Source organism: Oratosquilla oratoria, chromosome 24 (genome assembly GCF_046742065.1).
Source record: "Oratosquilla oratoria isolate Oo_2021 chromosome 24, ASM4674206v1, whole genome shotgun sequence".
NCBI lineage: Eukaryota > Metazoa > Arthropoda > Malacostraca > Stomatopoda > Squillidae > Oratosquilla > Oratosquilla oratoria.
Window position 1 is genome coordinate 9,099,427 of NC_134800.1, and position 26,299 is coordinate 9,125,725.

At 40.5% G+C, this 26,299-nt stretch overlaps 1 protein-coding gene across 5 annotated transcripts in view; it reads right to left on the reverse strand.

Annotated features, from left to right (window-relative positions):
* The window catches only part of LOC143038432 (uncharacterized), a 65,814-nt gene extending 41,045 nt beyond the window's left edge, over positions 1 to 24,769 (reverse strand). For 3 of the 5 annotated variants that reach the window (XR_012967563.1, XR_012967562.1, XM_076207619.1), the window contains exons 1-2: positions 24,632 to 24,769; positions 17,564 to 18,334 (exon numbers count right to left, since the gene is read on the reverse strand). Coding sequence is in view for 3 of the 5 variants with exons in the window: in XM_076207619.1 (XP_076063734.1) it covers positions 17,564 to 18,334; positions 24,632 to 24,654 (794 nt within the window). In the remaining 2 variants the exon portion in view is untranslated. Of the gene's footprint in view, positions 1 to 5,337; positions 7,267 to 7,618; positions 7,799 to 17,563; positions 18,335 to 24,631 lie in introns of those variants that run through there. The other 2 variants (XM_076207617.1, XM_076207618.1) reach the window with 2 other exon arrangements.
* Between the last annotated feature and the right edge of the window lie 1,530 nt (positions 24,770 to 26,299).

Below are 26,299 nucleotides of genomic sequence, written 5' to 3' on the forward strand. Positions count from 1 at the left end.
GGCTGCTCATTCATATAGGCTGCTGCCAAGTAGTGCTATTCCCCCATCCTCACACAGGACTATTGGGCCAACGCTGCCTTATATGGATTATGACAAAGGGCTTCCAGAGATCATCTGCCCCCATCATCACACACTATCTCTGGAGGACTTATGGTTACTAGTAGAAACAATGTCAGTTTGTTAGTGAGAGAGAAATCAACAGTGCTGTCAATCTGTCACTTCCTCATTCTCAGCATAACCCAGGAGCACCACTTGGGAGGTGAAGTAGCATTTGGTTTCCCTTTTACTTTCAAATCCCATTTCAAGATCTCTCCTCCCTCTTAGGTTGAGGTGGGATAGAGAGGGCTGCAAGACCTTAGCAAAAGATTCATAAGGAAAACCAAACGTAGAAGGCTTACATAGTATTTGGTGTTGGTTTGTATAGTTGATATTAGGGTAGGATGGGTTTCCAATTGTACTTCCATTTTTGATGCTGCAAGTGCTCTGATGGGTACTGTAGATGTGAGAAACTTACTTCAGTTGTTTGAAGAGGGAATGGTTTGTAGACACTTTTGGGGTGGGGAGTCTATTGGTGTGTTGCATTTATACTCTATTATGTCTTATGGTTTCTCCTGGAAAGCAGGGCTTTTTCTTTGGGTTCCTGGAAGGGTGAGTGATTGGGACTTCGAGGTAGAATATAGATTGAGGAAAGGCTTGTAAATGTTCTTGAACTTCAAATAGGGCGAGGGTCCGGCTTTGAGTGGAACTGATGACTGGGGAGCTCTTGTATATTACACATGACCTCCGTTGGTGTGGTCAGTCATTTGGGTCTAATTATTGGAGAGGTGGAAATCACTTAATTAGTGTTTCCACATGATTTCAGGTCTGACCATCCTAGATTGTATTTGTATTCAAGCTTTTCTGTAGCTGATGTGTTCTAAGTCTCTAAACCAGAGGACTTTTGATTTATTTTTTCTTTAATCAAATTAGTATACTGTACAGTTTGAAGATGATGCATGGTAATCTTGGTTGCTGTTTGTACAACTGGCCAAGTTTGAACCTAGAGTATGTGTCAGGCTAAGCAGTGTACACATATACCTTCTAGGTGGAAACATCACTGTCTATTGTGTACAAAATGTTCACAGCTGAAGCAGTAGCATGGGGTGGGCAGTACATATCTACTTGTTATCTTTTCACCGAGTTATGAAGTTAGAAGTCTGTGGTTGACAGTCAATATTAGTGTGGAGGTACCATTCATTGTAAATTTTGTTTTATTAACCCCATATAATTTTGATCATCTTGCTGCCCTTTCCTTCTCCTCTTCTGTGCAGTATTGTAGTGGTGGAATGTGGACTACCACATTGGTGTTAAATGTTTCATGTTGAGGAGTCTGCAAGACTTTTATGGCTTTGACTTTGCCATGTCTCTTGATTCTAGTTCTATTATTAGAATTTCTCCTTGGGGCCACACACCATGAAGATTACCCTTTTTTTTTTTTTTTTTCTGAATTCATCATATAGTCTCTTAAGGCATATCTTTGTTCCTGACTCACTGTTAGTTGATTACAGGATCAAGAGTCTCGTCTAGTCCGAGTCCACTGTGTCTCAGTAAGGGTCAAGTTGGTGGCTAGCTGGGCTGGATAGGTTTGGGAATGCAATGCCTCTTTGCGAGATCAAGGTTGCTAACAGTGACGGCAATACTTGGGTCTGTTGGTAGTGTCAATGATGACAATTATTAACCTCTGAGGGGAGAGTAGGCAATTACTTCAGTGTTATTGTAAATATATATACCAAGAGATTTTTCCCCGTACTAGATGCATTACTCCACTCCCAATCCCCACCCCTCCCTCTTTTCTTTCTTGGCCTAGGTCAGAAGCAATGCAAAACACAGCACACCCACAGCAAGACTGTTTCATTTAATCAGCGAACCTCTTTCTCTGTCCCCTCATGCACAAAGAGAGATGGGGAGAAATCCCTTTTGGCTGTATCAATTTATTTCTCACACATACTCCCCCATCCACTCCCTTCCATGCATCACAGCATCATTCATATACAACCATTCTTCTGTTTTCTCCCTTCAACAGATATCCCCCTTTCCCAATGCCCATTTTACCCCATCCTTGGTCACCCCCTCCTGTTCACTCCATCCACCTCTGCCTTCCACACTTCTTTTACTGCTCTTCCTTTACCTATTCTTTTCATGTGTCCAAACCATCCCAATACTTTCATCATCACTACCTCCCAACTCCTTTTCCACCCCTGCTTTCCTCACCTCATTTCTCTCTATCCAACCTAGTAACCCCTACCTTACTTCTCAGATATTTCATCTCACACACATTTAAACTCTTCCTCTCTTATGCTGTCTGCTCAATCACCCCTTCATACAATCCTCAGTATCCATTCCCAAATGTCTATCATTACATTTTTAGTCCCCTCAAAGCATTTACTTGCTTCTTTCAATCTACATTCTACCTCCACTCCTCCCTTTCCCACCACATGTGCTCCCAAGTATCTAATGCTATTCACTTCCTCCAGCCACCCCTCCATAATACTCACTTCCAATTTGCTGCCATACTCCCCCTTGTAAACCTCATCACTTTACTTTTACCTACATTTACCTTCAACTTCCTCCTTTTGCACTTTTCTAAACCATCACCAACTTCCTTGATCCCTCCTCTGATCCTGCTACAAGCAGTGTTGTCAGTAAACAACTGGCTTATCTCCCATTTTTCTCCCTTTTCTTTAACCATCTCCAATCCCCTCCCTATTTCCATTGCACTTACCTCCTGCACCATCTCATCTATGTATGCATTGAATAGCCACAGCTAAGTCCCACCTTTACATAAATCCATTCTTTCCATTTCTAACACAGGCTCTACTATTCTTATTTAAACTTTTGACTGCTCTTAACAGCTTCCCTCCTATCCCATATACCTGTAAATCCTCCAACAGTGCCTTCTTCTCTACCCTGTCATGAGCCTTTTCCAGATCCATAAAGTCCCCTAAAAAACATCTTTACCCTTTGCTAAAGCTTTCTCACATATCTGCCTTACCACAAAAATCAAATCCATACAACCTTTACCTTTCCTAAACCCACACAGTTCCTCTCCTTGGGGTGGGTGGTACTCTTTCTTCAGTTCATTGTTAAGTGTTGCAAGACAGCAGAAGTGCAATAGAGGAACCTTGGTTTTGGGAGGATACTATCTCCCAGCTGCTGCTGTTATTTGTTATTATTCATACTACATGTAAGTAACCTTGCTATGGTCAGCTCACTAACCAGATAAGGTTTAAAACAGGTTATGTTTAGGGCATGTTTTTCAGCTCCTTTCCTATGCAGTGTGAGCAGAGCAGATCCAGAATATGGCTGCTCAGATTTGTAGGCTTCTGTCAAGCTGTGTTGCACCTTAATCCACCACAGAGTGATGACTAAGCCTACACTGCCTGCCGTGTGGATTGTGATGGCTTCCAGAAATCATCTCTTGCCCTCACCATCAATCACTATCACTGGAGGGCATTTGGTTATTAATTGGATGTTATTGTCTGTTGGGGGAAAAAAAGATTGAGTGACTGAATATACGGTCAGTCTCAGTCACTTCCTCACTCTTTGCATCAACTCCTGGAAGGGAGTGAACCCAGGGGCACCGTGAGGTGGTGAGGAAGCAGTTGGGTTCTTCCAATCTGCTTTTGAATTCTGTCTCAAAATATTGTTTCCTTCTTCTTAGGTAAGAAATAAGATGGAGAGGGCTCCAGGACCTCAAAACAGGATTCACAGCAGATAGGGAAAACCTAGCACCCATAATTAACTGATGTAATACAAAATACTAACCCCTTCCCATATGGTTCTAGTACTTATTTCATATTTTGAGTATTCTGCAGTTCTTTTCTTCTTTGGAATACTTATAGAAGATTTTAGCTTTTCTTGGGCTTTCCTGGATGTATCCTTTCTTATATATGTAAAAAAAAATTCTTGCTTCCTTATTTCCACTTCAAATTCGTCTTTACCTAGAGCTTTTCCAGTCTTCCTTTATCCAAATACAAATTCCTCTCTTGATATTGAGGTTTTATCATCTCTCCATCCAACTCTGATCTTTCACCCTTTCAATAATAACTGGGCTATGCATTTTCCACTTCCCTTATCCACAGATTAATAATTATCTTTCTTTAATAGCATAACTTTTTGTTGGTCTTCTTTCCAATATCTTATTTTCTTGTACATTTGCTATGAACTTACATTTAAGTCCGCCTCTTCACAACTCTGTTTTCATCCTTTCTTCCTTTTGATCCAAATGTCTATCTTTTTATGAAATCTAATATATGCTTCTTTTTATTCTCTTCCACTTTTCTTTAATTCTTTCATATGGTAAGGGAATCTTCTATCATCTTCTCTTTCTCTTGCTTTCACATTCTTCAAATCTTCTGAATTGCAAGTACTGGCTGGTTTGAAGACACCTCAGTTTCTTCACCTTGAATTAACACGAGGGGAAATAAACAAACAAAAAACAAAATAAATGCTTTAAAATAAAAAAATAAAACAAATTACTTTCATCTAAACCATTTGTTACCACTCACATGCACTTCAGTCATTTTACAATTTCTCATCCACAACCACATTTTACAATTTCTCATTTAGTATCCAATCAACTTTTTCCATAAGTACCTAGTTCTCGGGAACACAACTTCTTACTTACCCTTGAAGTACCAAGTCTTTGTCTGCCCCCCTGCAAAAGGGATCTAAATTTTTATCCATGGTACCATCGGTCGTTTTATGTTGGCTCCTGAACTGGGATACAACCTCAGCAGTATGTTGTCCATCACCAACCTTTGTAGTAAGCCAATCACTGGTGTTCCTCAGCTACATTCCAGTCAAGCTATCACCCTCTTTACGATAGAGGTCACACCATCACCCTTTTATATGGGTAATACTATCATCCTCCATAGTAAAGTCACCAACAGCCTTTTGTATCTTGTCACTTTACATCAAGGCTTGAATAATCCTTAAATCCTCAAATTCTCCCCACTCACTTTAACAAGTCTTGATCAATCCCTTGCCAATGGACAACTGTAGACCAATGATTCTGGTAAAAACACATTTCACTTCAGGGACACCTAGAGCTCAAGTTATGATCAATCATTATCAGTGATTTCATACACTCACTTGCTCAGTAATCATGAGTAACTATGAATGACAAATGAACATATTCTAAATGTCTGGCAAGAACTTGACAGCAATCCACTAAACGATATTCTTTGAAATACATTGAAATGATCTTTATCATTGGCAAACAATTTTCCAATTATTACCAACCAATCAATGTTGGAGCAGACTGGGCTTCTTCATGATCATTCACTAAAGCACAAATTTAGTCACAAATCTTTTATTACATCACACTAAGAATATAACCTTCCAAAAAAGTTTCAATGATGATCCATTTCACAACATATTTTCTTGTTTTATAGTGTCCCAATTAACCTTTAGTGACAATTATATTACTTGTTCCTTTTGTGTGTACACTATTCCCATATCTGCACAGGATATAGCATAGGTTGCAGCAACAGCAGGGGTAGCGATGGCATTGGCACGGCTTAAACAGAGCCCTGCTTCTAGTCCCTGCAAGGCCAGTGCTGAGCAGTTTCATTCAAACAACACTTGGTCATTTTCATCTTTTTAATTTCTAAACAACTTTTCCAGTGAGTAAATTCTTCAGTTTGCTGAAATAATCTTTCAATGTCCTAACCTCTAATCTAAGTCCAAACAAAGCACAAACGTTGGCAAGGTAGTTGAAATACACATTTGAAAATGAAAAGAACCAGCAAATATTCCAAATTTCCAAAGCTATCTCTACTAGAGGAATGTAAGTAAAACAAGTTTGGCAGTTGGTATTTTCTTGAACGAAAGCTGCTAGTCTTTCATAGGACTTAACTCCTCTCATGGCTTCGTACAAAGACTGGAATCCATTTGCTGATGAAAAAATCTAAACTTTCTTTTTTTTTCAAATGCTATTCTAATGTAATCAAATTAGAAAACTACTACTGTGACATGAATTACCTGGGATACTGCTGGTGTGTGAGAGGTTTCGGGGTTAGTAGTACTTAACCCCTCTCTTTTATTGTTATTTTTTCCTGGGGACGTGCTTCCCTAAACCTTGCACACAAAACAAGTCTTTGGGTATGAGAACACACCAGTCAATTACTACATTACTTGGAGGATGAAATGGTGTGCTTGCCACCCTCTCACTGACTGTCTTAACCACAACTGGCTTTCATCTTCACGTTTCACTCACCTGTCCGTCTTGGTCTTTTCACAAATAAGAATGCATTCATCATACCCATCGACATTTGCACCAGATTCAATGTTACGTCTAAAAAAACATTTATTATTTTTAAAACCTCCAAATCCTATAACTGACAACATGAGCATAATACCTAAGTGACCTAAGTGACCTAAGTCGCTGAGACCCAATACAAAATCCCATTAGTCAACACTACAGGATGTGGAGGTTTTCCGACATTTGCGCTCTCTTAGGAAAGTATTACAAAAACACTTACCCTTTGCTAGCCATAGTCACACTGTTTTCTGAAGTGCCCATATTCATATACATATATTTATCTATGTATATATATATATATATATCTATATGTATATCAATGTTTGTATTCTGTATATTGCCAGAATGTTTTCCACTATATAATTTCTTTGTAATTCCCTTTACATCTTGTACTGATAGTGACAGCCAACTTTGCTGATCTGGGGGCTGCAACACCTCTTTGCAATTGGTTCTAACGAGCTGCTCTTGCTTTGCTTTTTTTGTATAAAAATTTTCAGGTACTTGGGTACAAAGTGCTGTATGGGTAGCAAAAGTTCAATGCTTTTTTGTTTTTTTTTTCTTTACACCATTGGCAAATAACATGTTTCATTACCTGGAAAACTAGCCAGCCAAGTTTATCTGCATGGAAAACACATCATTAAATGACTTTCTCTTTTTCATATCCATCCACCACCTTCTATTACACAAGTCAATAAAAAAATGCCTCTTTTCTATGTTTCCAACATACATAGGGAGCCACACTAGAACTGCTTTCCATAGCTTTCTGCTGAATCTGCATGCACATTTTCAAGGATTTTACAAACTACAGACAAACATTTTAAATCTAAAAAAGCAAAAAATAGTAATGTAGTCTTCTCCTCTTCAGATTCTTCAACGGATCAGTGACCTTGTTCAAAGTTATCCTTTCATCTTTTTTCTAGTAGCGAGTTTCGACTGGGCTGCGCCGTCCTCCATATGATGAACTAAACAGGAAAGAGAGAGGGACTTTTAACATAACCAGTGGAACCCACTTTTCTGCTGAAAATAAAAGGCCTTCTGTATTAGAACATTTTCTAGATCATACCAGATTGTACTCCATTTCTTGATCTGAATTCACATACAATGTTCTGTCCACTGTATAGTACTTGCCATTACTAATGTTTTGTCATTTCTTTTATTTATTATTTTTTTTTCCACATCTAATTTCAAATTTCTATGGTATTTCAAAGCTGTTTCCGTAGAGCATGTTCCAAATCTAACTTTTTCATTGCTAGGCATTTCAGTTCAGCCATGTGTCAGCATCAAGAAGAGCACAAAATACTGCAATGAGTCTACCTGGAGTAATCCTTGCGCGAGTAGGACCGCTCAGAGGTACCGTAGCGAGTACGAGAGGCTCGGATGGGCTCCCTGGGTGGGGGTGATGAAAGGTAGTGGCGAGAGGAGGTACCACCGTAACCACCACTGCCACTACCACCACCATTACCGCCACCACCACGACTGATAGGGGACCTCGACCTGTAACCACGCTCACATCCATTACCATCAGCTTGTTCAAAATCTCCGTTTTGAAACACTGAAACTTATCATCAAATGACAGTCATCATCATCATCACTTTTCATGTTCACCTTCAGCTTCTATGTTTGGAGAGGAAGTCATATCATAGCAAGGGAATACTAAAAAATTTCCGATAACATATAACATAAATGTAGCATTACACGTAACAAATCAAAGGGCAACCCAAAAAGCCAACATTTATCATTTAACTTTACACGCAAAAATACTTTACCAAAGTTTCAAAAGCCACATCAAATGGGTTCCAAGATTTAATTCCGTTTCTAATACTTCACTATTCATTTTTTTTTCTTTTCAGTATTTTTCAATGTGTCAACTTTCAAAATAGAATGGCAATCAATTTTCCACTTTTCAGTATTTCATAAAAATTTCATTATTTCAATAACTTGTTTCAACATTTTCTCAATCTTTTATACCCTAATTGGAACGGCTGATATCTCAAGAGCACTTTAATCAACTCGGTGTTGTTTTTATATTTCTTTTGTTGCCAAAACCTTTCAATCATAAGTTGTACATCTTCTTGTCATTAACATTCTACAAAAAAACAACTGTCCTTCTTCCAAAAAAATGCTGTGCTTTCCCACTATGTACAGGTATCTCACTTTCTGCTTCAAATTAACATTTTTCTTCCAATACCACAAGTTTCAAAAAGCACTCTGTGGCCCCCAAATCATGGCTGTACTTCTTAATGTTTGCTAATGGGAAGTGGAAGGTCAACAGTGTGTTCTTTCTATTTCAACACCATTTCCATGGCTTTTCAAGATTAAAAAACTGATCTATACGAGCCAATCCTATTCCGTGTGTACGAGCGAGGAACAACGGGGAGAAGGAAAGATATATGAGGGAGTGAGCAAAGGAGGGGAGAGTGTGGGTGAGTGAGAGAGTGAAGGAAAGAAAAAGAGAACGAGGGAGGAGAGAGAGAAAGAGAGGAGAGGAGAAAGGGGAGAGGGAGGGAGAAAGGGGAGAGGAGGGAGGGAGGAAGAGAGGGAGAAAAGGGAGAGGAGAGAGGGGAGGGGAGGGAGGGAGAGGGAGGGAGAGAGAGGGAGAGAGAAAGAGAGAGGGAGAGAGGGAGGGAGGGAGGGAAGGAGGGAGGGAGGGAGGGAATGAGGGAGGGAGGGAGGGAAGGAGGGAGAGAGAGGGGAAGGGGAGGAAAGGAGAGGTGATGAGAGAGGGGGACAGAGAGAGAGAGAGAGAGAGAGAGAGAGAGAGAGAGAGAGAGAGGGGGGGGGACAGAGAGAGTGTAGAGAGAGGAAGGAGATAGGGGAGAGAGGAGAGGGGAGAGAGGAGAGAGAAAGGAGAGGGGAGAGGGGAGAGAGGAGAGAGAGGAGAGAGAGGAGAGGGAAGAGAGGAGAGAGAGGAGAGGGAAGAGAGAAGGAAGAGAGGAGAGAGAGAGGGAAAAGTGAGGAGAGGGGAGAGAGAATGAGGGGGAGAGAGAATAAAAGGGAGAGGGGGAGATGGGAAAAGAGCATAAGAGGGAGAGGGAGAGAGATGGGGAGAGAGGGGAGGTGTGTGTGTGGGGGGGGAGAAATAATGTAGCACATTGGTAAAATTAAATGTATAACCCACTATTGGAAGCGACAGAAGGAGAGGGAGGGATAGGGTGGGAGAGAGAAAGGAGAGGAAAGAGGGGGAGGGAGGGAGAGCAATAGGAAGAAATAGGGTGGGGGGAGGAGCGAGAGAGAGAGAGGAGAGACGAAATGAGGGGAGTGAAAATTGGGAAAACAGAAGGGAAGTGGGAAATACACATACACATGCATGCATGCATGCACACACACAGGGGCAGGAGGGGAGAAGGGAGTTAGGGGGAGGGGCATGGGGAGTATGATGGGGGAGGGGAGGAGGAAGGGAGAGGGGAGGAGAGGAAGAAGGGAGAGGGAAGGAGGAAGGGAGAGGGAAGGAGGAAGGGAGAGGGAAGGAGGAAGGGAGAGGGAAGGAGGAAGGGAGAGGGAAGGAGGAAGGGAGAGGGAAGGAGGAAGGGAGAGGGGAGGAACAAAGGGAGAGGAAAGGGGAGGAACAAGGGGAGGGGGAGGGGAGAGGGGAGGGGAGGGGAGGGGGAGGAGGTACAAGGGGAGGAGGTGCAAGGGGAGGGGAGGCAGAGAGAGGGTGGAAGGAGAGAGGGGAGGAGGAGAGAAGGGATAAGGAGAGAGGGGAGGAGGAGAGAAGGGATAAGGAGAGAGGGGAGGAGGAGAAAAGGGGTAAGGAGAGAGGGGAGGAGGAGAAAAGGGGTAAGGAGAGAGCGGAGGAGGAGAGGAAAGATGGGAGAGAGAGGAAAGATGGGGGAGAGATAGAGAATAAAAGAGAAGACAGGAGAGGGAGGGAATGGAAAATGGAAAGGGAGAGGGAAAAGGAAAGTAAATATGGGGTAAGGAAAGAGAGGGAGAAAACTAAAGGAAATGAGGGAAAAGGAGGGAGAGGGTGGGAGAGAGGGAGAGGAGGGAGGGAATGTTGTAATGTACTGTAGCTTACCAGCACTTCTATTTCTGTGGACCATCTCGCACCATTACTGTGCATTACATTTCATGTGTTGGTTTAGTTTGTCGAGTGTATTTGGAGTTTGGTTAATAGTCCTGATTTCTGTAGGAAGTTTGTGGAGAGACGATGTGAAACATTTGTGTCTGGTTGCTCAGGATCTTGTGTAGTCTCTAATGTTTGAGGGAGGGTAAATGAGTCGATGGGTGTTGTGTAAATTGGACATTCTAACAATGTGAGTGCTGTTTTAAGGGGAGCCTTACACTAGCAATTGGGAGGGTCGTTTCCTGTCATGACATGGCCACGTCTGTGACAGAAATTGTTTATTCTTCGGCGTGCAAATGTTGTTCCCAGCACTGCCGACTGAAGAACTGGGTAACAATCTGTTACATGTAGTGGAGTGAAGGATTTGAACGGAGTGGATCCTGCCTTGTCAGCTTTGTCATTGCTGGGGATGCCTACATGAAATGGCACCCAATAGAAGATTTATAATAGACAAAGACTAGGGTGATTTGTGATTGGATTTTGTGGACAAGTGTGCGGTGAAACTTGAAGGTGGAGACTGCTTGTGAGGTACTTGTGAATCTGATATGATTATACTGGATGCAAGGGGGCAGGTTCAATGTGCTTGGGTATTGTTTTTGAGAGGGGTTGGGGGTTAGAAGTTGATGAATATTTGTTTATTCCTGTTCCATCTGGTGGGGGAATTGTTTTTGTTAGGGGTAGAGGTTATAAGTTGATGTATACTTGTTTGTTCCTGTTATATCTAGTGGGGGTTATTGAGAGATTTAGGTTTGCATAAGGTTTGGGGTTAGTGCAAGTAGTTGGGAAAGGGACGGGATGGATTTCAGTTTCTACTTTTACTTTTGAAGCCGCAGTGGGTATTGTGGAAGGGTGAAGATTTCAACTCGTATGTACTTTTGGCATTTTCGGGTGTGGGAATTTTATTGGTGTGGTATGGCTGATGCACTCCAGTATGTCTCCTACAGTTTCTCAAGGAGTTGCCATTATTTTATTTTCTTCTTTTTTAAGTGGAAAGATTTTGGGGTGGATGAAGATGAATGTGTTCAAGGGTGATGCTTGTGGTGGATTGAAGAAGTTGGGAAGTTTGTGTAAGTGATTCTATGCTCTTTTCTTGGGATGAAAGGATTGTGGATGAGGATAGGTGATGAATATTTTGTGGATGAGGGTTTTGGTAGACTGCTGTGGGCTAGAGTTTGGGTTGTGGGTTCTAGTGACATTAGGGGCGAGGTACAAGGCTTTTGTATCAAATGGATGGGTTCTTTTGGTATGATTGCTTGAGAGGAACTATTGAAGAGAGGAGGATTTGTCGCTTCTGCACAAGTGACTCATGATCTGATCATCCCGGATTACACTCATCTTCAGGCTTCTCTGAAGTTGTGTTCCAAATCTCTAAGACTTTAAATTCCCTTTGAATTTGATATACTGTGCAGTGATCTTGGTTTGCAGGATGTACATTTGGCTGGAACTAAGCATGGAGTACACCTTCTATGCAACAATATCATTATCTAGTGTCCCAAACACTGTCAGTTGAGATGACAATGTAGGGATGGATAGTTTTCTACTTCATATCTGAAATAACCTACAGTCAGGCAGGTACGATGCTGTGGTTATTTGAAGGTCAACAGTAGTATTTGAATATTGATATTGATCTTTCTACCATTTGTGCTTTTCTTAATTTGCTCTAATTCTATAACTTTTGATCATCTCAATACTCTGTTATTTCTTCTTCTGTGTGTTTTCTTAAGTTGGAGTGTGGACTCTGTGGCATTCTTTGAACTGGAGTGTGTCAGGGTTGTTAGATCTTTGACTGTCTTACCTTCCTGATCATTCTATTGTCAAGATTTCTCCTTGGGACTACATCACATGGAGTTCCACATGTCTTTAAATTCAGTGTATACTTTCATGGAGCATTTGTTATAGATTTACTGTTGCTGGACTTCAGGACCATGCATCTTGTGTATTTCAAGTCAGGACCTTGTCTTGGTATGGGTCAAGTGGTGGTTAGCAGGGCTGAGTAGGTTCAAGAATGCAATGTATCTTAGTGGAATTGGGGTTGTACATCGTTACAGGTCATGGTGCCTGGGTTAGGTGATAAGGCTAAGGGCACTGTGGAGAGGTTGAGTATGCCTTTGTTCAAAACTCAAGGGGTGGGTGGGAGACTTTTCCCTTCATTTCAAGGGAAATGTTGCACATTCAGAGTGCAACAGAGTGAGCTTGGTTTCAGGAAGATAATTACTCCCTCCTTGTTGTTACTGTTGTTGGGTGACAATGATGATGATATTGATGGGGATTATTACTCCTATCACCACCACTATTGATGCTATATTTTGGGTGACCATGCAGGAGGCAGCTCCCAAACCAGGTTAGGTTTGGAGTGAGGAGAGCCAATCCTGAACAGGACTGCTCAGTCAAGTAGGCTGCAACTAAATTGCGCTATTCCCCATCTTGGAACAGGGTGACCGCTAGACCACCCCCTGCCATGCGAGTTGTGATTAAGGACTTCCAGAGATCACATGCCATCGCTGGAGGTCTTGTAGTTGTTAGTTGGAAGATGAAGTTATTGTTAATGGGAGAAAAGGTGACTGAATATACGATCAGTCTCAGTTGTTTCCTCACTCTTGGAATAACACAGCAGCACCACTTGGAGGTAGTGAGGTAGCAGTATGTTCCATTTCAACCTGCTTTTGAATCCCATTTTGAGATCTTACTTCCATCTTCTTTGGTGATTGAATGGAGAGGGATGCAAGGCCTTGAAATGGGATTCATCAAAGTAAGGCAAACCTAACCCCACCAAACAGGGGGGGGGGGGAGAAAGGGAGAGAGAAGAGAGATAAAGGGGAGCAAGGGAGAGGGTGGGGATCAAGGAAGAGAGATGGGGCAAGGGAGAAAGGGAAAGGGCAAGGGAAAGGGTAAGCAAGAAGGGGAGAAGGGAAGGGAGAGCACGAGAAATGACCATCTTACTGTTGATATCCAGCACTTCTAAGACTGGGAAGAATATCACTCGGCCTGTAGTCTCAGAGGTGATAAAGAGAAAGAGGGAGAGAGAAAAGAGACAGTGGAGAGAAAGGGAATAGGAAAAGTGGGGGAATGGGTAACACAAACAGTTGAAGGGGAGTGGAAGGGTGATGGGTGTATGGATACTAGTATTAGCTCCAGTCTCACTGACTGGATACCCACAGCCCTGTGGCTAGCACTGATCCTCCCATAGATCTCTAGATAGAGGTTGTGTTATATTGGTGTGGGTCTATTTCTTTGTTGGGAGGGGGAACAGTTGAGAGGATCAGTGTTAATTGCCATTTATCTTCCCCTAAGTGTAAGAATGGTAAAAATGTAGTCTGACTGAAATAGGGAGAGGGAGAAAGAGAGGAAGAAAGATGTCTTGGCCCTGATCTTGTGACTCTCAGTTTGAAGCTTCAGGGTTGCAACATTACGAAGTGGGTGTTTATGAAATTTCGAGACATGAAGTGGGGAGATGATTCTCTACAGTGTGTATGTTACTGATCACCACATGCATGTTTCCATCTTAGGTCCCATGTGTGTGTGTGTGTGTGTGTGTGTGTGTGTGTGTGTGTGTGTGTGTGTGTGTGTGTGTGTGTGTATGCCACACACACAGTACTACTCTTCTGGCAGAGATGAATGAAGCCATCTGTACGGATTTCCACACAAAAATGGTACAAAGGAAAACTTCCAAATAGTTGGCACTAATCTTCGCAATGTCGACCAACACAATGAGACGTCTCAGATGTACTTCCTTTAATTGCCATATACTGTCACTATTCAAGAACACAAATTCTTCTAATAATGAGAATTTTCAGCTCTTAACATCCTTATGTTAGGCATCCCAGTCTTAATTTGCAAAACAACTTCTTCAAACATTCACACAGGTATTAAACACTTCCCTGGTCAACTTGTTGGGTTGCAGTGCACACACATCATGCAAACTAAATCAACAACAACAAAAAGTTGCAAAAAACTGATCTTCTATTCACTTCACTAAAAGGAACGAGAATATCAACATTATTTCCTGTTGCTCCTTGAGAACTGCTTTCTGAAAGGAAATGCTTTTTGGTTTTCTGTCGATTTGGCTCAATTTCTGGTCTTCCTTTCACTCTTCTCTGAAATTTAGCAACTGTTGCATAATGTCGGAAATGTGTTAAGATTACCACCTGAATGCTGTAAAATAAAGGAAATACTATTATAAAAGATTAAAGCTTTTGTCAGAATAAAAAACTACAGGAAACTGGTATGAAATGAAAATACTGTATATAGACTGGATTAAAAACTAATGAAAAGATACAAATGGTTATAGGAGAATAAGTGCAATGTAATAATGATTGAATGCCCTTTTTGTGTCTTGTGTATATAAAGGATCATTGCCAGGCACTGCAGGTTTCCAGTCAGGGAAGCTAGGCAATTCTATACCATATGAACATAAAACATTATACATGTGTACATGTACACACATAATGTGTACATATTCATACCTTGGTTAACCACCCTTAATAGGGGAAGGGGTCTTTTTGTGTTTGATTATATATACATATGAACATCCTAGTGTGTGTGTGTGTGTGCATGTGTAAACACACACACAGTGGCCGCGAAAAGTTTGGGCGCAAAATTATAGGCGCCCCAACTTTCCCCTAAACTCAAAACATGCGAAAAATACAACTTTCCACACAAACTTTTCACTATTTTTCAATGCTAGCGTTTGTACACATATTTAGCCGAGACAATACACACTATTTGGCAACTCTGTTTAGGCACACTCGATGTCACATGGAGTCAGTTTCTAAACATCTCTCAAGGAGAGTAGTATTTCTTTTGCGGTGGTCTCTGTTTTTGTGCCTCGATATCTCCGTAATGGGAAGTGGTAAAGAGCTGGAAAGAGACACAGTTGTTACAATCATAACCCTCTATAAGGAGGGTTATAAGTGTAAAGATATTGCTACTCATGTGGGAATTGGAGTGCGTCAAGTGCAAAAGTGGACCAAGAAATTTCGAGACGAAGGAAGTGACATCATTCGTACTCCAAAGCATCGCTCTGGTCGGCCAAGGAAGATATCAAATCGTACTTCTATGGTTCTAACTGCCTCCTAATAACCGTAGGAGGCAGTTAGAACCGTAGAAGTATGATTTGATATCTTCCTTGGCCGACCAGAGCGATGCTTTGGAGTACGAATGATGTCACTTCCTTCGTCTCGAAATTTCTTGGTCCACTTTTGCACTTGACGCACTCCAATTGCCACATGAGTAGCAATATCTTTACACTTATAACCCTCTTTATAGAGGGTTATGATTGTAACAACTGTGTCTCTTTCCAGCTCTTTACCACTTCCCATTACGGAGATATCAAGGCACAAAAACAGAGACCACTGCAAAAAAAAGACTACTCTCTATGAGAGATGTTTAGAAACTGACTCCATGTGACATCGAGTGCACCTAAACAGAGTTGCCAAATAGTGTGTATTGTCTCGGCTAAATACGGGTACAAACGCTAGCATTGAAAAATAGCGAAAAGTTTGGGTGGAAAGTTGTATTTTTCGCATGTTTTGAGTTTAGGGGAAAGTTGGGGCGCCTATAATTTTGCGCCCAAACTTTTCGCGGCTACTGTATATACTGTATGTCAGAAGATTTTCTTTCAAGCATATCTGATTAAAGTTATGGCAAACATATAATTGCTGAGTTCTGCTCCTTATCTGCTTTTCCACTTTGCTGAAGAGCATTTTTTTTTCATTCCACAAGAAGTGACTTAATGTCTCCATACTCCAGTTAGTAAAATACTTTACCGCCACAGAAGTAAAGACATATCAATGCTAACTGTATTTCCTACCACTTTTGAGGAGTATAGGTTGTAAGACTATAGATAAGACATATATGAAGCCAGGAGTGGGAAATGAATTTCAATGCAAGGAAATGAAAGATATTGCAACTGGGTATAAGGATGAATATGGTATGCTGCCACTAAACTGGGGAATGATACAATTGCAAAAGGGAAGGAACAAAATATTATGATGGAAAAAAGATTTATGAGACTATGCTGCAATGGTATGGTCACTACATAAAAAAATAAATAAACAAACACTACATAAAAAAATAAATAAAATAAAGAATAACAAATTAGAGAGAGAGAGAAAAAAAAAAAAAAAAAAAAAAAAAAAAAAATGACTAATATGGTTCCATGTCTTACTGTGTATAATGGAACTGTCTAGGTTAAAAGAAAAAACAGGTGGTTTGATAGTGTTTTGACCTATGAGAGTGGGTATAATCATCTTCATGAAAATTAATTGGAAAAAAGATCATAAAATGAATTTAAAAATAACTGTTTGAGACGTTAAAAATGCATGAAAAATAAATAATGAAACATAAATTATCAAAATAATCTGGATGTAGGAACGGTAATGTCAAATAGCAGAGAAATTATGATTACAATTAGACAATGGGAATGACAAAACAAGACCCTAAAAGCATAATTCTTATCCTGTATGTTCTAACTACATAAGGACACCTAATTTATGAAACAAATTATAATAAATAATAAAGGCCAAAAACATAAATGTTGGGCAGTTTGTAATCGGAGATATAGAGACAGGAACCCGATCGTAACTCCAACCCTGTATACTACAGGTGTGTAATAATAATATTAATAACAACAAAAAATCATAGTTATTGCCTTAGAGTCTCAATAAATGGAAACCTGCACCCCCACTCTTTGGCAACAATCCTGAGGCATTCCTGAGGATCTTTTTGGTTGAAAACATTGCAATGTTGTCTGCAACATATTAGCGCAAGACATTATGTAACTCATGTGATGCTTCAAGTGTAACCAGCTTACAGATGGAGGGGTGGGGGGCCAGTTCCTGGTTATCAGTTGTCCTTAAGAGGTAAATACCCTCAAGGTCATTGTGACCTTGACCCCAGCCCAGAGTTTTAGAGCTAACCCCAAAATGCACCTCCAGTTGGAAGCTAGGGTGCTCAAAGGCTTTAAATTGGACACTAGAAGAAGCTTCTATCTGGTGTCCATCTTGAAAGACCAACATTTATAGGTACCAATCATTGGTTCCATATAAAACATGTAATGTTTATGTATGTATATACACAGTGTGTGTGTGTGTCAATGTTTATACATATTCAAGTAATATTTATTTAAATGGTACACCTGAGTGCTACTGCTCTATCACAGTCCTTTATGGGCTATGATTTTCTACCTCAAATACCTTGTTCTGGCGTAGGAAGGTGATGATGAGCGGAATCTTTCGGGAGAATGCGACACGGGTGAACGACTTCGGTATTCCTCATGCCGCGTATCTCCATAGTTGACATACTTGTCATATTTGCCTTCATATTTGTCTTCATAATGACCCTTGTCATATTTCTCTTCTTGGGGATAGCGAGAGTAGCCATTGTCTGTGGGTTTGTCGTATGACTTGTAGTTGGAATATCCGTCATAGCTTCCTCGACCCCTGTAACCTCCACTACCACGAGGTGTGTAGCTTCCTCTGTAATAACTACCCCTAGTGTAGCCACCCCCCCTTGAGTACCCACCTCTTGAATACCCACTCCCTCTGGAGAATCCCCTTGTGGTTCCTCTGAATCCCCCACGTGTATATCCGCCACCTCTCGAATATCCACCACCACCACCTCTCGAATAGCTGCCTCTAGAATTAAATCTGCCCCTTGTGTTATAGCCATAGTTGCTTGAAGGGTAGAAGCCACCTCTACCACGCCCCCTTCCTCTGTTGAAACCCCCACGTGTCACTTTTGCAGTCACCTTAGACCCCATATAGTCTGCACCATCCATTTGCTCAGCTGCATATTCTGCATCACAAGCATCAAAGTATTCAACAAACCCAGAGCCAGGTGGGTCATAGATCAAGTACACCTTCGCTATGCGACCATATCGAGAAAATGTCTTGTCAACCTCATCCTTACGGATGTCTTTGGGCAGATTCTCCAAAAACACTCTTGTGTTGAACTCCTTGCCAGACCTGAAAATAAAAATATACATATACATTAATATAAAACAAATATCAAGATAAAACAGCAACCAATGACAAATAATCTAATGTTTATGATTTATTAATCAATAAACAGAAAGAAACAATTTGTTTTTAACACAAAGGAATAGGCAAAGTGAGAAAAGCATCTACAGAAAATGGGAATGGACTTTGTAACTGGTGCCTCCAAGTAGTGGTGGTCCTGCAAGTGTGACATCAGAGAATCATTTCTCTAAAACACATCTTCCAAACCCATCAACACCTTCCCTTCTATCTTAGAGAGCAGTCCCAATAGACAACCTTGGTCTCCAGACTCCTCTACACCTCTTAGCAATTTCACATGTATTTCCTCCACATCTTCGCATACAGCTGATAATGAGCAAATGGTCCTCTCCCACTACTATAAACCAGTGAGACAGCCCCACACTAAAACAAAACTGTCCAATGTTTCTCCCCAGAGATCTATGGGTAGGCCTGAGGACCCCCCATGGTTTGCTGGTCTGAAACTGTTCATCCATGAATGCAGGAGACCATGCCCATGGTGTACCAGTGCAGTGATAACACCCAGAAGAAGCTGATGCATCTCTCTCTCTCTCTCTCTCCCCCCCCCACACACACAAGACAGACACACACACACACACACACAAGACAGACACACACACACACACAAGACAGACAGACAGAGACACAGACACACACACACAATGATGCCCAAGTCATCTCCGGTCCTAAGGTGAACAGTGGTCGGGGGGCCATTACTCAAAGTGGATGCCTTTCCTAACCTCTGCACCCTAGCAAGGGTTCAAACCGACACTATGGCAGGCCCCTGACCATCAGCCAGGGCAAACCTCAACTCCCGACTGTGGTACCTGAGGACTGTTGCCAGCCATTATGGGAGCCGAGAGTTGCCAGTCAGTGAAACTTGAGGCATTAACACTGAGGGAAAGGACACTGAAGAAGAAATGGGCAGTGGAGGAGAGATTTGTATTTTGTTGCCACTGGGGTCAGGTCAAAGAGATAGAGTTATTCTGGTGATAGAGTTTTTAAGGCAGCAGAAAGAAGGGGCTTTGGAAATTAAATGATTAGTATTTATCTTTGAGTGGAGGATTTCCATTCATAAAAGAATGCTGTAAGAGTTGGTTGTAATGGCGACTGCATAAAACTCAATGCATTCAATACCCCATGTGGAGGTAAGAAAAGGGAAGAGGCGTGGAAGCAATGTGAATTGGGTGGAGGTGGAGGTGGAGGAGGACATTAAGAAGAAAAAGATGAAGAAAACTGGGAAGGGGGTGAGAGGATTGGAGAGAGGGGAGAGAACTGAAGTGTGGTGAAGACTGAATAGGAGATGGGAGATTGAAGAAAGGCAAGTGGATTGAAAAGGGACAAGGGTACTGGGAAAGACTGAGCTGTGATTAGGAAACGGTTGTGATACAGAGTGCTGTTATAAAATGGAACTGGGGTGGGGATGATGGGGCCTGTTTGTGTGGGGTTCATGGGGCTGGTGTGAGTGATGGGGATCAAATGGGGTAGGGTGGAGGTGATGCCATGGTTCTGTGTTGGGGTTGGGGATGGGTGATGGGACTGGGTTTTTGTAAGTAGGATAGGAAACACATTTGAGATACCACCAACTGCTTTGTTACCACCTTTGAGACACACCTAGACAGATTCTTAAAGGAACTACCAGATAAGCCTCCTGGACCTGGTTATACAGAATACTGCAAAGCAGCTTGTCACTCCATACCAGACCAGATAGATCTCCAGAGAGAAGATATTAGGGCTGGAAGTAGTAGTAAACCACCACAGCTATGAGGAAGACCCTCTAAATTTGACTAAGTAAACTAAGTCAGTAAGTCAGTCCAGAGTGAGCCAACACCACAGCATGACTTGTCCAGTCAGCTAGTGACTATGTAAACTGATGATCCCTTAAAAGTGGTAGTTGCCGACAAGATTGACGAGTTAAACACCATATGAGGACGGAGCCTTTATTTGTACGATGTTTCGCTTATTACAGCTTTTTCAAGTACAAGTTGAGATACAAATGCCTGAGATTAAATAAGGGGAAAGGAGGGGAGGGAACAGGGAGAGAAAAGGGGGGGGAAGGAAGAGGAGGAGGAGGAGGAGAAGGGGGGGGGGGATTGAACACTGGGAAAGGATGAGAATGCTGGCCCAAACGTCCGGAGGAGAAATGTCCACAAAGGGTGGTTTAGATATTTAACATTTTGCTGGCCATGGGTATTAGGGGAATAATGTGAGGCGAGATGTTAAACGTATCCCGGTTTTGTTCAATAGTGTTCGTTCCTTGAATGATTGCTGCTTCTAAACACTTCCTGCGGATTTTGTCTGGTTCTCGTATCAGCAGCTCTGCATTCTTCCAGTCCATAAGATGGTTTTCCTTGTTTCTATGTGTCACACATGCATTGGTGGTGACATCATGTGTGACACATAGAAACAAGGAAAACCATCTTGTGGACTGGAAGAATGCAGAGCTGCTGATACGAGAACCAGACAAAATCTGCAGGAAGTGTTTAGAAGCAGCAATCATTCAAAGGAACGAACACTATTGAACAAAACAGGGGCACGTTTAACATCTCGCCTCACATTATTCCCCTAATACCCATGGCCAGCAAAATTTTAAATATCTAAACCACCCTTTGTGGACATTTCGCCTCCGGATGTTTGGGCCAGCATTCTCATCCTTTCCCAGTGTTCAATCCCCTCCCTTCTCCTCCTCCTCCTCCTTCCCCCCCCGTTCCCTCCTTTCCCCTTATTCAATCTCAAGTATTTGTATCTCAACTTGTACTTGAAAAAGCTGTAATAAGCAAAACGTCGTACAAATAAAGGCTCCGTCCTCATATGGTGTTTAACTCGTTAAACTGATGATGTCATTTTTAGCACCTTATCCCCTACCAATATTGTGAGATTGATATGTTTATTAATTCTTCTATGATTGACTTCCAAAACAATAATTAGAGAGAGAGAGAGAGAGAGAGAGAGAGAGAGAGAGAGAGAGAGAGAGAGAGAGAGAGAGAGAGAAATGCCTTCACTACCGCTTCAAGAACAAAAGTGAGAGATTAGAGATCATGGGTGTGGCAATGCACAAACACATACAAGAAACCTCTGGAACATCTATGAATTCATTCAAATTTCAAAAATTCGTTCATATTTTGATACAAAATTTTCTTGATTTTTTTTTGTTCAAATTCTGGGGCATTCATATTTCATTAGCATCACTCTGTATCAGAATTTAATCACAAAATCTGTATACGTGTCACATGTCTTATTTTGGCCTGACGTCTATATAACTTGGATTCCCATTACTCAATACAATTCCCATTTTTATTCCAGTATCAAACATCTTTCACTTTTTTTTTCTTCTTTAACATTTAAAAAATATTTTCAGTATATGCGAAGTTTTGTCTTGCCCACTCACACATTTTGTATATTTCTACTATATTTTCTACATCTATATTGCAACAAATCCAACAACTTTTCTTAGTAATGTTTCTTGCGGAAATTAATATTAAGGGATGGTGAAAAAATAGTTCCCGCAACTTTATGCTACACGCTATTTCATCTCACCAGCTCGCACAACAATTTGTATGTCTTTTGCATCTATATTACGGCAACAACTTCTCTTTGTAATGTTTTTCCCTCAAATTTATATTAATGGATGATGAAAAAATAATTTCTGCAACCTTCATGCTACCCGCATGACAAGACGGTGTCATGTCTGTCCAAAGTGCAAATTGTATGTCTGTCCCAGCACACATTTTTTAGGTTAAGTAGGTTAGACTAGAACAGGGAGAAAAACAAGTTTCATGAAAAAAAATTATGGGTGATGCAACAAATATTATGCTTCATTCGCATGTAGCGGGAATTATTTTCTCACCACCCCTTCACAAATTCCCAGTTTTCTGTTATGAAATGGTTGTTGTGTTAGATCAGCTTTTATTACATTAGGAGCTATTGGCCAAACAAGTTTTCTATTACATCAATGTTAGCATGATTCAGGAATTTTTCCAATTCCCCAGATTCCAAGGTTGCTGTACCAAGATTTCCATTATTGGAAAAATACACTGTACAGAGGGACTGGTGTACTTGGAGTACGGTAACTTGTTTTAGAACCAACCCCGCAGCATTAGAACACACTACTTATCTGCACACCTACGCAATATAACATTAGAAAATTAAATAATTTTTTTTTACTATTATACATGAATGTAATAAATATTTTACTTGTAGAAATCAATATCAGAAAACATTGCTAAAACTAGTATAGACATGAATGTAGCCATTTCGACTCCTTAAGACGACATCTTTGTTTTGATAGATTCGGGGGTCGAAGATCACGACCCTGATGATCTCTACAATTACAGGTACCACATTACTAAATGCAAGTTAGGTAGGTAGACTATGTTAGGTTTGGTTAGGTTGGTAGGTTAGGTCAGGTAGGTTAGGTTGGAATAGACGGGTGTAGGGCAGTTGCTCACTGGATAGTTGCTCACCGGATAGTTGCTCACCGGACAATTGCTCACCGGAGAAGTGACAAATAGGACACTTGCTCACCAAAGATTTTTTTTTACTTTTCTTGAACTTGATAATGAACAATATACAGGATTTTTGAGTTATATTTAGGTTTATTACAGCAATAATACACAAATATCCAAACTTTCATATTTTAGTTTTTAATAATTATAAAACTTTCATATTTTAGTTTTTAATAATTATAAAATTCAATACAAATTTACTATATATTGATGGGAGAAATTTGTATTGAATTTTATAATTATTAAAAACTAAAATATGAAAGTTTGGATATTGTTTGTGTATTATTGCTGTAATAAACCTAAATATAACTAAAAAATCCTGTATATTGTTTGTTATCAAGTTCAAGAAAAGTAAAAAAAAATATTTGGTGAGCAAGTGTCCTCTTTGTCACTTCTCCGGTGAGCGATTGTCCGGTGAGCAATTATCCGGTGAGCAACTATCCGGTGAGCAATTATCCAGAGAGCAACTGTCCGTACCCGGGAATAGACAAATTTATCATACTTTCATTTCTTCGGCCTCCGCCTCTACCAAAACGCACAGACGGCATCTCAAGCAACCTAAGGAGCTACATCTCTTTGTTTATAGCTTTAAGTAACCTTTTCTATTATTAATTTCCACCAAGAATAACATATAATACATTGGTGTATTATAATTTACAAAATTACTTGATTTTCTATTGCCATATCATATATGTGTAAACTTCTAAAAATTTATCAAAATTCTTTCATGGCTGAAAATGACAAAAAAAATTGTTCAATGAAGCTTACTAAATAATTAATTTACGCCTTTTGTCAAAATCAAATCAAATTCTCAAAAAATCAGTGTTTAACAACTACTGGACCTAAAATGAGCCAGCCAATACTCCCAACAGTAAACAGGTCGAATGATAGATCTCATCATCACTGCTCCACTTCATTGGCTCTCAAATCTAAACTTTAGAAACTTAAATTCTAATGGTTAGGATGAGTGATTAGATCAGTATTTTATCCCCCCATGTGCATGAAAAAGAACATTTACAACAGGAGGATAAAGGCTGATCCAACATAGCATCATGTGGTGCATTCACTCCGATAATTTGCTCTACCAGCCTAAATTTACTAAGTTAAAAAAATTATAAATAACTTCAAATAAATTAAATGCATACTAGGGAAATCTTAACTATTACTTATCTTAATGAACTCAAAGTATAACTAGGAAAACAAAATGATTGAACTATTGACTAACCCACTTGCAACCAGCATAAAATCATACATGGCTGCAATTTTTTTCCTGGACATATAACTTCACCTGGCTTACAGGAACTCATGGGTGCTAATGATATGTACATTACGTTCGTTAAAAAATAACAACTCATGTATATCTGAGAGTAACCACCAACTTCCATACAGAAGTCACAAAAGCCACATTACTTCCTCTGACAATTATCATGAACTTTGACCTTTTCAAGAGTACCCCCTATTATAGTTATTATATGCTTAATATGGATAGCACGTATAGCAGCCTATTCAAATTGAATACATGTTTGATCTCATCATACTTTATTTTTTCTTAACTCCTCTCCATCCTACATACCCGGCTTCTCTCACTCATGAAGCCAGCGTCATTATACAACTATGTCCTACATCCACCACAGTTCTCTAATATCTACCATATTACACTCTAATGGAAAGATATAAGCTCCTACCACTTCTACTAGAATATGAGACTAAAGGGTAACGATATAAGGTAATAAATACTTACTCTCCAGTCACGGGCTCCCCCATTGTGCTCGAAAATGGCGTCCTAAACAAACCAAGGTTCAATAAAATTGGATAAAAGAGAATCAGTAGTAACAGGTTCTAAATAAAAAAGTGTAAAATTCTCAAGACAATTTAAAACATTCTATTTATATTAAGTTAAACATAAATGGGTTATATTTTTATTATTGAAGTGTTTTCCAATTAAACTATATGAAATAGATGTTCATATTACTTTTACGCGGCTGATTCGACGATGTAGATTCGTCTGCTTCGGTGGACCAAGGACAAATGTCAGTAGCCGGTAACCATAGAAATTCAAACGTCTGTCTATACCATCAATAGATTGTAATCATTTACACTTTAATGTGCTGGACAATTTAACAATGCTATGAAAACGTGCAGGAATTATAGACGGTGACAAATATTATAACGGGGAGCACAGAGAATAATGAAAGTCACGTGGAATGACATAAACAATAGAGAACACGTTGAAAGAAAATAAGTCACTATCATTCAAGTTGTGAGTTAAGTAAACATTATTGGGTGATGAGAGGCTACTGCAGGACCGTCGGCATATTCTTTACGGGACAGAATTTCTGCACCTCACCACGGTGTTGATACATTTTGATAAGGCTGCATGGATAGTGAAAAGTGCATATGAAAGATCAAGCGTACTAGAATAGGTGCGGCTATGGATGGTGTCTGAGACCAGTGTAATCAGACATACATACATATACCAAGGGGTTTTCCCTCTTACAAGAGAGGTAGCCAAAGTCAAAGGCATAAATCCACTCCTACCCATTTTATTCCTATATACTCCACTCCCATTCACCATCCCTACCTCTTTTCTTGGTTCCTCCTGGATGACGGGTCATCCCTGCATCTCGCCCATTGCCTTGGGTCAGAAGCAATGCAGTAAGACACAGCACATTCACATCAAGGCCGCTTCATTTAATCGGCGACCTTCCCCCCACTCTCTCCGTCCCCTCATGCAGAAAAAAAAGAATAGGGGGAGAAATCCCTTCGGGACACTTTAAAATACCACTCACACATTTTCTTACCCCCATCCCCCCACCCACTCCCTTCTATGTATCACAGAATCATCCATACACAACCATTCTCTACTCACCCCTATCTTCTGTCTTCTCCCTTCCATCCCCAAAAGACATCCCCCTCTTTCCTAATGCACCCTTTTACCCCATCCATCCATTCATCTCATCCTTGGTCGCCTCCTCGTGTTCACTCTCTCCACCTTTCCTTCCCACAACCTCTTTTACTACTTTCTTTATTCATTCTATCCATGTGTCCAAACCATCACAGTACTTTTTCATCAACCCTATCTCCCAACTCCCTTTCCATACCTACTCTCCTCCTCACCTTCTCGTTTCTTACTCTATCCAGCCTAGTAACCCTTACCATACTTCTCAAACATTTCATCTCAAACACATTTAAACTCTTCTTATGTTCCATGTTTCTTCCCCATACAATGCTGTCGGCACAATCACCACTTCATATAATCTCCTCTTAGTATCCATTCCTAAATGTCTATTTCTCATTATATTTTTTAGTCCAAGGCATTTACTCTCAATCTACATTATATCTTCACCTCTACTCCTCCCTTTCCCGCCACATTTGCCCCCCAAGTATTTAAAGCTATACACTTCCTCCA